Here is a 16560-nt window from a genome sequence, read left to right as displayed (position 1 = left end):
CTTAAGGACCCTGAAGACCCCAAGGACCCAAATGACCCAAATGACTCTGAAGACTGTTAAAGACCCAAACGACCACAAAGACCCAAAATACTCCAAAGACCCAAAATACCCCAAAGACCTTGAAAATACCCTGAAGACCGAAAATATCGAAAAGACCCTGAAGATTGAAAAGACCCCAAAGATGCAAAGGCCCCAAAGAACCTTAAAGACCGAAAAGAGCCTGAAGACCCAAAGTATCCCAGTTACTGAAAGGATCGAAAAGACCTAGAAGACCAAAAAGACCCCAAAGACTCCAAAATACCCCAAGACCCAAAATATCTAAAATACCCTTAAAGACCAAGAAGACCCAAAAAACCCGAAGACTGAAAAGACCCAGAAGACCAAAAAGACCCAAAATACCCGGTAGACCGTTAAAGACATGAAAGACCCCTAAGACCCAAACAATACAAAAGACTGGAAAGAACCCAGAGCCCCCTTAAAGTCCCTGAGGACCCAGTGGACCCCAAATTACCCCTAATACACAAAATACACCGAAGACCCTTAAATACCTCAAAGATCCAGATCGAGGACCCAAAATACTCGAATGACTCAAAAGACCTAGAGGACCCAAAAGACTCAAAAGACACCGATGAACCAGAAGACCTAAACGACCCAAAAGACAAAAGATGCTGAAGACAATGAAGCCCCAAAATACCCCCTCCCCCCCACCCCCCATCAGGGACCCAAATTACCCAGAGGACACAAAAGACCCCAAGGACACAAAATATCCCAATAACTCCAAAGACCCAAAAGAAGAGTAATTGTGCCTCTTACATTGGAATTGTAGATGGTGGCTTGCAAACTGAGCCTCAAGGTCGGTGGACAGAAACCGTATTTTTTTAAATCACAATAAATACAAGTCACAGGGAGGTGAAATTTGCTGCACATGATGTGCAATGCGCGCAGAGTAAAACGAGTGTTCATTTAGGTCTGTAGGATGTCTAACCAATACAAATGGTATGAGCACACGTGACACTAGGCCCAGACTTCAGACTTTGGCATGCTCACGTGGCTGTACCTTCAAAAACTGTTCCAACCCTCATTTTTGACGGGCTTTATACTAGTTCTTAAAACAAGCGTTACGCCTAGGTCCCCCGTCGGTGAAGTGATGTGAGTTGACAAAGTGGAAGACGCAAGGCGGCCATCTTGGATTTTGACGTGAGGCGACCCAATTTTCAATAGCGTTCTTCCTTATGCGTAGATACACCCACACACCAGATTAGACGTTAGTAGTTCGTTTATTTTTCAAGATATTTCGCTCACAAGGTTCAGACATATATATGGTGGCGGCCATCTTGGATTTTGACGTGGCGACCCAATTTTTCATAGCTTTCTTTCTTATGCCTAGATACACCCACACACCAGATTAGAAGTTAGTAGTTCGTTTATTTTTCAAGATATTCTGCTTACAAGGTTCAGACATTTACTTTTCAAGATATCGCGTTCACAAGGTTTACATATGGTGACAGCCATCTTGGATTTTGACGTGGCGACCTAATTTTCAATAAGGTTCTTCCATATGCCTAGTTGCACCCACACACCAAATTAGAATTCGGTCCTTCGCTTACTTTTATAAAGATATTGCAGTGCACGTACGCACGCACGCACGCACTGACGGACCGAAGCACACACGGACGCACGGACGCACACACGGACGGAGGGTAAAACCATAGTCCCCCTTTCGCTCCGCGGTGCGACGGGGGACAATAAACCTGACCCACATACACTAATGTTAGCAAAAGTATAGGAACAGCAAAAGAAAACTTGAAAGGAAGCTTGGAAAGGTGTCTCATTATGGCATTCTGGACAATGCTGCACTAATGGTTTTGATACACACTACTACTTGGCAGACCCAAACCCATTAAGGAGCCCAGAGTCCAGATGGAAAACCAACCGCCATGGAATGTCTTCAAACCCAGCTTAATTATTACAATAGACCTTATATCACAAACCCAGCACCAATCACCAGACCATAACCTACCACTTAAAACTCACGATTACTCTGAATTAGGGTTCCTGCAAAATTACATTTGATATCTTCCAAAATCAATACCAAAATTTTGGTCATACCTAATGACACCTTCTTAGAAATCAAATAAATGGTGAAGAATTAAAAACCCTTCCTACTTCCCGACTGGTAACAATATTTTGCTAATGGAGTGTAAACTAGAACGACAGTTGGTAGAGAACATACCTCCGCCAGGCTGAACAGTTTACGTTTTGTATCTCACTGAGGGGCTAAATTGGGATCCAGAACTGAACCAAAATCTAATGACTTGTTCTTATTGCTTAACAAACTCATCTACCTCGTTTTGTCGCAACTCATCAACAACTTTTTGAAATATCCTGCTAGATATCGTTTTTGGCCCTTTCACTCAATGGTGAAGAATCACTTGAGAAAATTTTTTTAATGATCATATCCGGATCCATATTCAGATCTTCACCAAAATCGAATCATTTCGTTCTTGTCACACACCCAACCTGTCCAACATATTTCCTCCTAACCCATCCACAACTTTTTGAGATATCCTGTCACAGACAAACAAACTGACAGACAGGGGTGAAAACACAACCTCTATCCACCTTTGGTGGCGGAGGTAATTAGAGTCATTTGCAAAAATAAATATTTGCATCTTCACCTTGGCTACAATTCAGGTAACCACAAAATATTGCATTGCCACTTTAGAGTACAACAAACTACGTTTCAAGCTGCACTCACCCTCCCCGAGTATGTGCCGAATACGAGCTTCCCAAGCAAGTATGGAGTCCAAATGATCAAATCCAAGCAACAGCAAGAGTTGCGAGGAACAGAGCATCAAAAGAACATGGTTCACACCATCAAATGGAGGCACTCGCTGCAGCACACACACTTCACGCAGCATCAGCACCTTTCTTGGGTCCCGGCCCCGCATTGCGTCCGAGGAAGATTTGTACGCAAACAGCGTAAGGCAGTCTGCGGCACAGAGCATGCACAGGGATGGACACAGGTGAAGAAGACATCTTAACAGGTCTCATCATCAATGCAGCTGAAAATGCAATCATAATCCTGCAGTAATTTGATTACAGTACAAAACTTTAGACCTCCCTCAGACACTACAGCTGAGACATTTAAATGTCCTAGCAGGAACCTGCGGAACATCTGTTCAATGTAAAACTGACTAAGTCCTCAATCAACCCGTCCCACCACACCTCACAAACCCCAAAATATCAACCGACCCACTACACTAAAACTACGATCGAAAGAGCAAGAACATGGCTCCTACAATCCTACATGTCATGGCCCATCATGGTTGCCTGTTCAACTCACAGTGAGATATGTTGCAACTCTCAAGTCATCATGACCAGCCTGTGCCAATAAATGACCCTAAGAAGATAATTATCTTCTTCCTGATGAATATATACACATTCTTAAAAGTAAATAATGATGGATGTTTTCTTTCACAATCTCGCGAGATTTCCAGAACTCCTCAGACAAAGATCTTTATAATTATGTCATGGGTTGTAGCAGTCGTCGAGCGAGTCGAGGATCATACCCTGTATCATACCCTGTCGAGTCGTTTAAGAGAAAATAGTCGGAAATAATAGCAAGGACCCACAGAACCTCCGTGGTAAAAGCCCTTGTTCGAGAGAATCCCACATAGTTAGTGAGATAGTGTGTAAGGCAACAGACTGCTGCCTCAATCTCTACAATAATAAAAAAATAGCCCGGGTGTGATGCAAAAACATTCCCACTAGCTATGTGCCTATATAATACACCATGGTTATATATATACCTCAGTTAGATTCCAATTACACTGGCCAATAGGCTGACATCAGAGGCCGACAACTACTATGGCTTTCACAAGGCCCGTGACACCTTTTCGCTGCAATCTTTCAATATTTCACGATCCTTTTAACAGTCGCTTTGGTCGTTATACACTGAAGGGAAAACTTATAGGGAGGGCATGGCGATTGTGAATATGACAGCTCTGAAGATTTATTTGGCTTTGCATAGCACAGAAATGGTGGCCATATGATTTTCTCAAGTTACAATTGTGGGTGGAGTCATGCCAACTGGCCAACCAATTGGTGGAAAGGAGTGTTACACATGGACGGATGGAAAAACAAGCCTATCAGAGAGTACGCTAGTACTCTCTATGTAGGGATGGCGCGGAAAAAAATGTCGGCCCCATCTGCTGCATACAAAACTAAAGTTGGAGTATCTTCTTTAAAAACTCACTGCAGCCGAGACTTAAACCATCTTAGCGACTACGAAAAATGAAATCAGATGGTGAATTGCAATCAGGATAAAGCTGTGAGGGAGTCTGAATGGACCTTATATCACAGACCTTCATTTTATTTCAAATGCATTTTGGTCTAAAAATGCTAACTTTCATCCAATTTTCTTCCCGTTCTTTGCAACCGAGTCTTAAACCATCTTAGCGACAATGGAAAATTAAATCAGATATCGGATTAGAATTTAGATAAAGCTGTGAGAGAGTCAGAAAGCGCAAGCCTTACAAAAGAGGCTCATGAGGCCTCACAGCTATGCGAAGACAACAAAATGGTGGAGACATGATTATGAAGCCCATTCCCTGAGCAAGTGCAGCCCCTCCTTGAACGGGGAAAGCCCCACCCTGAACGGATAGACAGACAGACTGGAGGAGAGTTTTATAGACCTATTTTAGGGTCTTACTTGGCAAATTGTAAATTGGTTACACCTTAGATTTTTAGTGCTTAAAGGCCAGCAAGTTAGCCCACGGGTCCTAAAATCCTGCTCTGCCGCTCTATCTCACCCTCTCTCTGTTCTTTTCACCCTCTCTTTTGCTCAAGGTCATCTGCCAGCATCTTGGAAATCAGCAAACATTACCGCTTTACACAAAAAGGTGCAAAAACCTGCTTTTTGCACCTTTTTGTCGAGGTCAGACCAATCTGGTCTGACCAATCAGACCAATCAGCCTACATCCAATTATCAGCAAGATCATGGAATCCATCATTGCTTCGGATATCAAATCCTTCCTCTTCTCCAATGGCTTGATCTATGATCATCAATTTGGATTCAGACCAGGTCATTCTACTCTGGACATGTTGCTTCTGCTGTCTCCACAATGGATGGAGGTCCTCAATGCCAAACAGGAAATCAGAGCTGTCTCACTTGACATATCACGTGCCTTCGATACAGTCTGGCACCCAGCTCTGCTCACCAAACTCTCCTCCTATGGTATCCATGGAAATCTCCACTCATGGCTTGCGGACTTCCTCTCTGGTCATAGGCAACGTGTGGCCCTGAATGGATTTCTCTCATCTCCCCTGCCTGTTCTGGCTGGAGTTCCCCAAGGTAGTGTTCTGGGCCCTGTGCGATTTCTTGTCTTCATCAATGATCTCTCCGACTCTCTGGAAAATCCTCTCTATCTCTTTGCTGATGACTCCACTATCTGCCGCTCCATTCCTCATCCCTCAGATCGGCAGTCTGCAGCCTCCTCACTCTCTGCAGACCTGGACAAAATCACAGACTGGTCAAACAAGTGGAACATGTCTTTCAATCCTGACAAATCTCACACTCTTACAATGTCTCTCCGAAAGGACCGACTGGAAAACCCTCCCATATACTTTCTCAACAATCCTCTCCAAGAAGTTCTGTCGCTCAAGCTTTTGGGTCTCACTATCTGCCATGATCTTTCTTGGGAAAACCACATTTCCAAGCTGGCCTCCAAAGCCAGTCGCCGACTGGGCATCCTCCGTCGTGCGAAGTCCTTCCTTGGCACGCCTGAGCTCCTCACCACATACAAGGCTTTCATCCGCAGCTCAATGGAATACTGTTCCCCCCTCTGGGCTGGTGCTCCTGCCTCACGCCTAGCTCGGCTTCACGCTGTTGAGGCCAAAGCTTTCAGAATCATTGGAATCTCCTGCGATGAAGTTAACTCCGAGGGCCTTTCACTCACTCACCACAGGCAGGTTGGTGGTCTTTCTGTCTTCTACCGACTCCTCTCCGGCCTTGCTCCCCCAGCTCTCTGTGTGCTCTGTCCCCCCAATATTCCTTCAGGTCACACAAGATCTGCCTGCAACCCTCTTATGGTTAAACTGCCAAAATCTAGGCTCTCTGCTCACCTTCACTCTTTCATTCCCCTTTTCTCCTGCCTCTGGAACAAACTCCCCCACTCCCTTCAATCCCAGTCCTCCCTTCATTTCTTTAAAACAGTTGTTCACCACCATCTCTTGTCTTCCCCCATCCAAAACCTTGATCTTTTCTACCCCCACTAATTCACCCCAGAGTCCTTGCAGTGTTCATATGTTTTATACTTCTCCCACCTCCCCCCAAGCCCTCCCGATGTCCCTGTTCTCAAATGTTGTGTTTGTGTCCTTCCCCCTCTCTCCCCATCCTGTCTGCCGCTCCCCTTGTTTTTTGTGTTTTGTGTGTCGGTTTGACTTTTTGTGTGATTATTGTTAGCTCTTTCACGAGCCTCGATCTTGTATACAGAAAAAAAAAAGAAAAAAAAGTATCCAATCAAATCTCACAAGTGAAGCCAAAAACGGTCGGGATGTATTTATCATGCTTAACCTGTACACAGCATCTATAAAGGTTCCAAAAGGCATCCTCGATTTTGGTAAGTGCAGGTAATTAATTGATTTTCTAACATCTTGGTCTGAACATTAATGAGAAATCACATCACCTGAGCTGGTTTTTGGTAAGGAACAATAGCCATGGCTCCTGCTATCTGTATCAAACTTGCAATGTGTGCAAACGTAACAATGTAGCGGTCCCCGCTGAATGTACACAATCGCCTTGCACCTGCCAGGACGCGGCCAGGGCGCGATCACCACGCCGGGCTCGTCCGGACGGGCCCAGAAGCGCCTCTCCTGGGCATGCCCGGACTCGCTGTTCCCGGGCACGCCCGAACCTCCCGGGCACGCCCGGTCTCGTCTTTCCCGGGCATGCCCGCTCTCGCCTTTCCATGGCTCGCCCAGAGCGCCCGGGCACACCCAGCTTCGACTTGCCAGGCCGCGTCCAGGACGCCCGGGCATGTCCAGACTCGCCTTTCCAGGGCTCGCCCAGAGCGTCCGGGCATGCCCGCTCTCGCCTTTCCAGGGCTCGCCCAGAGCGCTCGGGCACGCCCAGCCTCGACTTGCCAGGCCGCGTCCAGGACGCCCGGGCATGTCCAGACTCGCCTTTCCAGGACTCGCCCTCGACACCCGGGCATGCCCGGTCTCGGTTTTCCCGGGCAAACGCCGCAGCATAAATGTGTATATATATTGCTGCCCGATAAACGGGCTTGTGAGAATACCTGAGCTGTTTTGTTTCAATAAAGCAACTCAGATGAATTCCGTCTTTGGTCGCGTCAATTCTTTCGACTCGCGTTGGAGCGCAGTTCCTTCACTGGTGACCTACCGACATGGACACGGCAGTGACTCTTAAACTGCCTACCTTCTGGGAGGCTCACGCGGCTGTTTGGTTCGCCCAGGCGGACTCCCAGTTCGCCCTGCGAGGCATCACCGCGGACGACACCCGCTTCCACCACGTCGTGGCAGTGCTCGGTTCCGCCACCGCGGCCCGCGCCCTGAGCCTCCTCGAGCACCCACCGGCTGCTGACAAGTATGACGTGCTGAAGACGCTCCTCCTCGACGCTTTCGCCCTCTCACCGGCAGCACGCGCACGGCACATGCTCGACCTGCCCGAGCTCGGCGACACGCGCCCGTCCGAGCGCATGGACTATATGCTCTCGTTGCTCATTGAGCACTCTCCGGATTTTCTGTTCCGCGAGCTGTTCCTACGCCAGCTGCCTCACCCGGTACGCCTCGCCCTGGCTGGCACGTCGATCACCGATCCCCGCGCCCTCGCCAGGGAAGCCGATAAGATCTCCTCGGCGGGCCAACACATCGGCGCGGCTACCTGGAGCCTGCCGCCGTCTGAGGCGACGCCCACGACGCCCGAGCGCCCTGCGCGGTTGGAGGCCGAACTGCCGGTGCAACTGGCGGCTGCCACGCCGCGCCGACCGCTTCGGACACAACGGCCGGGGCCTCCACCTGACCAGGCGTGGTGTTATTACCACGCCAGGTTCGGACACAAGGCTCGGACGTGCCGACCCCCGTGCACTTTCGGCAAGTCGGGAAACGGCTGGGCCGGCGTTCATTCCCAGCCATGAGCGCCGGCCACTCGGGCAACTTGCTTTTTATTCGGAACAAAGCGTCCGGGCGGCGTTTCCTTTGTGACACCGACGCCCAACTGAGCGTCATACCCGCCTCCGAGCAGGACAGGCGGGATGCCGTTTGCGGCCCCTCTTTGGTCGCTGCTAATGGCTCGGCCATACGCACTTTCGGCCCGCGCGACGTCACCCTCTGCTTCGGCAGCCAGCGCTTTCAGTGGACCTTTGTGACCGCCTGCGTCCCCATGGCTTTGCTGGGCGCCGACTTCCTCTGCGCGCACGGGCTGCTGGTCGACGTCAAACGTCGTCGCCTTGTCAACGCCGAGACCTTCAGCTCCCTGGCGTGCACGATGAGCAGCTCCGCGCCGACCGAACTGGCGTGCGCCCTCCCGACGGCGAACGAGTTCGCTCGCCTGTCCTGCCTCCGCGCAGGACAGGCGGGATGCCGTTTGCGGCCCCTCTTTGGTCGCTGCTAATGGCTCGGCCATACGCACTTTCGGCCCGCGCGACGTCACCCTCTGCTTCGGCAGCCAGCGCTTTCAGTGGACCTTTGTGACCGCCTGCGTCCCCATGGCTTTGCTGGGCGCCGACTTCCTCTGCGCGCACGGGCTGCTGGTCGACGTCAAACGTCGTCGCCTTATCAACGCCGAGACCTTCAGCTCCCTGGCGTGCACGATGAGCAGCTCCGCGCCGACCGAACTGGCGTGCGCCCTCCCGATGGCGAACGAGTTCGCTCGCCTGCTCGCCGAATTCCCGGCCCTCACGCGGCCGACGTTTTCGGCCGTCGCAGTGCGGCATGGGATCGAGCACCACATACCCACTACGGGCCCGCCGGTCTACGCCAGGGCCCGCCGCATCGACCCGGCCAAGCTCGCCGTGGCAAAGGCCGAGTTCGACGCGTTGGAGCACCTCGGCATCGTGCGGCGCTCCAATAGCACGTGGGCCTCACCACTGCACATCCTGCCAAAGCCGGGGGGCGGATGGCGCCCGTGTGGCGACTACCGCCGCCTCACCGACGCTACCACCCCCGACAGGTACCCGATCCCGCACATCCAGGACTTTTCCGCCCGTTTGGCGGGACGGGTCATATTTTCCAAAATTGACCTGATACGGGGATACCACCAGGTACCTGTCCGGGCGGCCGACATCCCGAAGACGGCCGTCATCACGCCGTTCGGCCTGTTCGAATTTTTGAGGATGCCGTTTGGCCTCAAGAACGCGGCCCAGGCGTTCCAGCGCTTAATGGACGGCGTGCTGCGCGACCTGCCATTTCTTTTCGTCTATCTGGACGACATCCTCGTCGCCAGCACGTCCCGCGCCGAGCACCTCCTCCACCTCCGAACACTGTTCGGTCGCCTCGGCGAGCACGGCTTAATTGTGAACCCGGCCAAATGCCACTTCGGCACGACGACCGTTGACTTTTTGGGCCACCGCATCACCAAGACCGGGGCCGTGCCGCTGCCGACCAAGGTCGAGGCCATCACCACGTTCCCGCGTCCCCGTTCCATCAAGGCCCTACAAGAGTTCCTCGGCATGGTGAATTTTTATCACCGATTCGTGCCCCGCGCTGCTCAGCTCATGCGGCCCCTTTACGAGGCCCTCCGGGGCAAGCCGGCCAAGCATGACATTGTTTGGTCCGCGGCCATGGACGCGGCCTTCGTGAGCGCAAAACGGGCCCTCGCCGACGCAACGCTGCTGGCTCACCCGGTGCTCAACGCGCCCATCGCCCTCACTACGGACGCCTCCAACTACGCGGTGGGCGCCGTCCATGAACAATGGGTGGACGGGGTTTGGCAGCCACTCGCCTTTTTCAGCCGGCAGCTCCGGCCGAACGAGTTAAAATACAGCACGTTCGACCGCGAGCTGCTCGGTCTATTCCTGGCCGTTCGCCATTTCCGACACCTCCTGGAGGGCCGCCCGTTCATGGCTTTCGTCGACCACAAGCCGTTGGTCTACGCAATGGCCAAAGTCACGGAGCCGTGCTCGGCCCGCCAGCAGCGCCACCTCTCCACCGTGTCGGAATTCACCACGGACATCCAGCACGTCGCCGGCAAAGACAACGCCGTGGCCGACTGTCTTTCTCGGGCCAGCGCGAACGCGGTCCACCTCGGCGTGGACTTCGCACTCATGGCGGCCGACCAGACCACCCACACCTCGGTGCAGGCCCTCCGAGTGGTGGACACGGGCCTCCGCCTGGCCAACATCCCCTTCGCGGGCACCGTCCTGCTCTGCGACGTCTCCCAGGGCCAGCCTCGCCCCATCGTGCCCGTTTCCTGGCAGCGCCGCATCTTCGCCTCCATCCACGGCCTTTCTCACCCGGGCCGGAAAGCTTCTCAGAAGCTGGTGTCGGCGCGTTTTGTCTGGCACGGCCTGCGACGGAACGTGCGCGACTGGGCCAACGCCTGCACGGCCTGCCAGCGGGCCAAGGTCCACCGCCACACCCAGGCCCCGCTAGCACCTTTCACCGTGCCTGCACGGCGTTTCGACCACGTCCACGTGGACCTGGTGGGTCCCCTGCCCCCATCGCGGGGGTTCACCCACCTGCTCACCATGGTGGACAGGACCACCAGGTGGCCGGAGGCCGTGCCCCTCACCTCCACCACCACCGCCGACGTCGCGCAGGCGTTCATGCCACCTGGGTCGCGCGCTTCGGCGCACCGGCGGACATCTCGTCCGACCGCGGCCCACAGTTCACATCCGAACTTTGGGGCGCGGTCGCCCGCTAGTTGGGGGTCACACTGCACCGCACCACGGCCTACCACCCCCAAGCCAACGGGTTGTGCGAGCGGTTTCCCCGCTCCATGAAGGCCGCACTCATGGCCGGCCTTCAGGACGACGGTTGGACCGACCGGCTGCCGTGGGTCCTTTTGGGCCTCTGCACGGCCCCCAAGGAGGACCTCCGGGCGTCCGCCGCCGAGCTCGTCTACGGCCAGCCGCTCCGCATCCCGGGCGAGTTCGTGCCCGACGCTACCAGTCCCTGGTCCGCCGCACACAGGCGCTCGGACCTCCAGGAGGCCGCCCGCCGATTTGCCCCCGTGCCAACGTCCCGCCACGGTGGCCCCCAGTCCTACGTCCCCCCGGCGCTTCGCACAGCGGAGTACGTCTTTGTGCGTCATGACGTGCACCGGGGGCCACTCCGGCCGCCGTACGACGGGCCCTTCCGGGTCCTGCGACGGGGCGACAAGTCCTTCGTCGTCGACGTCGGCGGCCGGTCGGACCGGATCTCTGTGGACCGCCTCAAACCGGCGCACGTGGACGTCGACTGACCACCACGGTTGGCCCTTCCTCCGCGGCGAGGCCGCCCCCCGTCTACAGTTCCCCCCGCTCGACCACCCACCACCGGATCGGACCCCCTCCCCCCCCCACGACCCTCCAGGGGTCGCTTCGGCTGGGTCATCCGGACCCCCCTTAAATTGACCCTGCCGGTGCAGGTCGATTCTGGAGGGGCGTGTGTAGCGGTCCCCGCTGAATGTACACAATCGCCTTGCACCTGCCAGGACGCGGCCAGGGCGCGATCGCCATGCCGGGCTCGTCCGGACGGGCCCAGACGCGCCTCTCCTGGGCATGCCCGGACTCGCTGTTCCCGGGCACACCCGAACCTCCCGGGCACGCCCGGTCTCGTCTTTCCCGGGCATGCCCGCTCTCGCCTTTCCAGGGCTCGCCCAGAGCGCCCAGGCACGCCCAGCCTCGACTTGCCAGGCCGCGTCCAGGACGCCCGGGCATGTCCAGACTCGCCTTTTCAGGGCTCGCCCAGAGCGTCCGGGCATGCCCGCTCTCGCCTTTCCAGGGCTCGCCCAGAGCGCTCGGGCACGCCCAGCCTCGACTTGCCAGGCCGCGTCCAGGACGCCCGGGCATGTCCAGACTCGCCTTTCCAGGACTCGCCCTTGACACCCGGGCATGCCCGGTCTCGGTTTTCCCGGGCAAACGCCCCGGCATAAATGTGTATATATACTGCTGCCCGATAAACGGGCTTTTCAGAATACCTGAGCTGTTTTGTTTCAATAAAGCAACTCGGACGAATTCCGTCTTTGGTCGCGTCAATTATTTCGACTCGCGTTGGAGCGCAGCTCCTTCAACAACACAATTCGACAATCTGGAGAATTTTGAACTTGACAGATAACCACATCAATTTGAGCACATGCAAGGTGTTTTTCTTGAAGGATCACCAATAATCTGAATATATTTAGACAAGGATACCCATCTCACAGCATCATTCTTCTTGGTAAGCCATTTGAGGCATGGCGGTCGGGCGGCGACCTCTCACCGCTGATCAGTGATTTCGCATTTACCACATTATTTATGGAGTTCGATTTATCACCTTTGTTGAATAATCTTCAGTTGGAAACTGGTCTTGGTCAGTTTATTCCTCCATGATTGCCATCTGCTAGATCTTAAACATTTGTCTCACAACAATCAGGTTCAAAATGCGCAGAAAAAACTCTGCTGTGTCGGGGTGAAATTCTCTTGTTTAATATTGTGCGTCCAGGCCTTTCTAATCACAGGATCGTTCAGGAAAAGATGGAAACTAATCCCTGAACACTCCCCCCCAATTTATTGTGACTTAACCAAGCTGTAAAAAAAAAAAATTGCCACTGAATTCTTTCTTTTTCCAATATACCACGTCATTGAAGTATCCGATGCTCCAATGCACCATGTTGATACGATGGTAGTTGTTTTCTATGCCAGTGAATGAATGAATGAATGAATGAATGATGGTTTTAAGGCCATTTTCTCCGCTATAGCGAGGGTTAGCCTTGCGGGCCCCATGACAATCATGGTTCCCTGTTTGAGGCAATGTTTTTATGGCCGGATGCCTTTCCTGACGCCAGCCCTTAGTCACCTCTTATGATGCGCAGGGATGCGGTGTACCTATTCTAAACCGGGGTACACACCGGGATCATCCATCCCAGCAAGCTGGTACTCAATTTGCCGACCTCGGAAGGATAACAGGCTGAGTCAACCCCCCTGGCGTTAATTCAGGGATCGATCGGGATTCGAACCCAAGATCCTAGGATCCCAAACCGGCACCCTAACCGCTAAGCCAACACCAGGTAGTCATCGACACTGTGTCATCGACAATATGCCAGTCATCGACAATTTAACATTTCGATAATATAGCCAAGTACTTCCAAATAATATGCGTAATTAAATAATAGTTGACAGTTTACCTTTATATCAACTTCGAAGGTGCCTCGATGCTTTCTGAAACGTTTTTGTAACTGCATTTTTGTAACTGGAAGAGCAAGGTAGATCTGACTTCTAAGGAACACGAAAAGAGCTCTTTTGCTCCGATAACAGATTATCTCCGAAACATCAGCTTCTCCTTGCTTTTTTGAGATGTAGCGGTGAATATTTTTTACTGTGAATAATATTACTAGTGGGGTCACCCATGGGAATCCCACGGGCATGGACGTGTGTGACATTTGGACATCTTGATTTAGATGCTTCACATTAAATTTTACAAAATGGTTACTGGCAATTCATCAGATCCAGAAATGGTGTAATGAACACAATTTATTTATTTCACATAATATGTGACCCCTCACAACTCTCCACCTGACACTCTCCTCTCTCCACCCTCACGCCTCTCCAATCCCACGCCTCCTCACACTTCCCTCCAATACTTCCTCACACTCCTCTCCAATACTTCCTCACACTCCTCTCCAATCCCTCACACTCCTCTCCAATCCCTCACACCCCTCTCCAATCCCTCACACTCCTCTCCAATCCCTCACACTCCTCTCCAATCCCTCACACTCCTCTCCAATCCCTCACACTCCTCTCCAATCCCTCACACTCCTCTTCAATCCCTCACACTCCTCTCCAATCCCTCACACTCCTCTTCAATCCCTCACACTCCTCTCCAATCCCTCACACTCCTCTCCAACCCCTCACTCCTCTCCAACCCCTAGCCCCTCTCCAACCCCTAGCCCCTCTCCAACCCCTCACACTCCTCTCCAATACATCCTCACACTCCTCTCAAATACCTCCTCACTCTCCTCTCCAATACCTCCTCACACTCCTCTCCAATCGCGCCTCACTCGCCTCTCCAATCGCTCCTCACTCGCCTCTCCAATCGCTCCTCACTCTCCAACCCATCGCTCCTCTCCAACCCCTCGCTCCTCTCTAACCCCTCGCACCTCACCAACTCCTCGCTCCTCTCCAACCCCTCGCTCCTCTCCAACCCCTCGCTCCTCTCCAACCCTAGCTCCTCTCCAACCCCACTCCTCTCCAACCCCTCGCTCCTCTCCAACCCCTCGCTCCTCTCCAACCCCTCGCTCCTTTCCAACCCCTCGCTCCTCTCCAACCCCTCGCTCCTCTCCAACCCCTCGCTGGAATGAATGCCAGTTTAAACAGGATTACCTTTACTTCCGTATAATAATGATGAATGAAATAATAACGAAGAAATATCTGTCGGCAATTTCCCGTCTGTGGCGATACGTGAACGAAGCTATGCTCCTCTTTCCACATTATTGTGACGACGTATAAATTAAATATTTAATCGTGACGATTGTCATCAAATGGAAAAGTCCACCACGAATTTTTAATATATCTCACCATTTTCCCGTCTGTTATTATAGGCGGTGTATGACCGACCGTGCTGTGATTTTTTAAAAATATAGTGGGGTCACCCATGGGAATCCCACGGGCATGGACATGTGTGACATTTCAACATATTGAGTTCTATGCTGCACATTCATTTTTACAAAATGGTTACTGGCAATACATCAGATCCAGAAATGGTGTAATGAACACAATATATTTATTTCACATAAAATGTGACCCCTCACTCCTCTCCACCTGACACTCTCCTCTCTCCACCCTCACGCCACTCCAAACCCACTCCTCCTCACACACCTCTCCAATACCTACTCACACTCCTCTCCAATCGCTCACACTCCTCTCCAATCCCTCACACTCCTCTCCAATCCCTCACACTCCTCTCCAATCCCTCACACTCCTCTCCAATACCTCCTCACACTCCTCTCCAAATACCTCCTCACAATCCTCTCCAATCCCTCACATTCCTCTCGAATCCCTCACACTCCTCTCGAATCCCTCACACTCCTCTCGAATCCCTCACACTCCTCTCGAATCCCTCACACTCCTCTCGAATCCCTCACACTCCTCTCCAATCCCTCACACTCCTCTCCAATCCCTCACACTCCTCTCCAATCCCTCACACTCCTCTCCAACCCCTCACACTCCTCTCCAACCCCTCACACTCCTCTCCAATCCCTCACACTCCTCTCCAATCCCTCATACTCCCCTCCAATCGCGCCTCACTCGCCTCTCCAATCGTGCCTCACTCACCTCTCCAATCGCCCCTCACTCTCCTCTTCAATCGCTCCCCACTCTCCTCTCCAATCGCGCCTCACTCCCCTCTCCAATCGCTCCCCACTCGCCTCTCCAATCGGTCCTCACTCGCCTCTCCAATCGACCCTCACTCTCCTCTCCAATCGGCCTTCACCCTCCTCTCCAATCGGCCCTCACTCTCCAACTCCTCACACCTCTCCAACCCCTCTCCAATACCTCCTCACACTCCTCTACAATCGCGCCTCACTCGCCTTTCCAATCGCACCTCACTCGTCTCTCCAATCGCTCCTCACTCGCCTCTCCAATACCTCCTCACACTCCTCTCCAATACCTCCTCACACTCCTCTCCAATACCTCCTCACTCGCCTCTCCAATCGCACCTCACTCACCTCTCCAATCACTCCTCACTCGCCTCTCCAATCGCTCCTCACTCACCTCTCCAATCGCTCCCCACTCTCCTCTCCAATCGCTCCTCACTCTCCTCTCCAATCGCTCCTCACTCGCCTCTCCAATCGCTCCTCACCCGCCTCTCCAATCGCTCCTCACTCGCCTCTCCAATCGCTCCTCACTCGCCTCTCCAATCGCTCCTCACTCTCCTCTCCAATCGCTCCTCACTCGCCTCTCCAATCGCTCCTCACTCTCCTCTCCAATCGGCTTTTTCCCGTCTCGTTTCTCTCGTTTTTCTCCCGTCTCGTTATTTTTCTTGCTGCATCATGTTCAAGTTTGCATTGACGTTCGTCGACGGACTCGTTCGCCCGTCTCATTCGTTTTCTTGCTGCATCCTGTTCAAGTCTGCGTTCTTCATCGACTGTCTCATTCATTTTGGAAATGGAAGTTTCCACGCAACGCATGAATTGTCACGATCCTCAAGAGGAAGTGTCTCATAATCATCAAATGACAAATGGCAAGTAAATTACATTGTGAAAATTAAAGATTTCAAATAAACCTATTTAAAGTGTATGCGCACATAAAGAAGAAATATCTCTCGGTAATTTCCTGAAACATATTTTACTTCCGGATAATAATGTTGAATGAAATAGGAACGTAGAAATATATGTCGTTTTTGTGACGACTGTCATCAAAA

General features: G+C 52.7%; 1 protein-coding gene across 1 annotated transcript in view; it reads right to left on the bottom strand.

Moving 5' to 3' along the window:
* Positions 1 to 16560, bottom strand: part of LOC137425438 (protein Dok-7-like) — a 106555-nt gene that overhangs the window by 77341 nt on the left and 12654 nt on the right. The window contains exon 3 of the mRNA XM_068113875.2: positions 2759 to 2992. Coding sequence (XP_067969976.2) covers positions 2759 to 2992 — 234 coding nt within the window. The remainder of the gene's footprint in view (positions 1 to 2758; positions 2993 to 16560) is intronic.

Source organism: Myxine glutinosa, chromosome 4 (genome assembly GCF_964187855.1).
Source record: "Myxine glutinosa chromosome 4, kmMyxGlut1.1, whole genome shotgun sequence".
NCBI lineage: Eukaryota > Metazoa > Chordata > Myxini > Myxiniformes > Myxinidae > Myxine > Myxine glutinosa.
The sequence above is the reverse complement of the archived record's forward strand: the minus strand, read 5'-3'. Positions and strand labels throughout refer to the sequence as shown.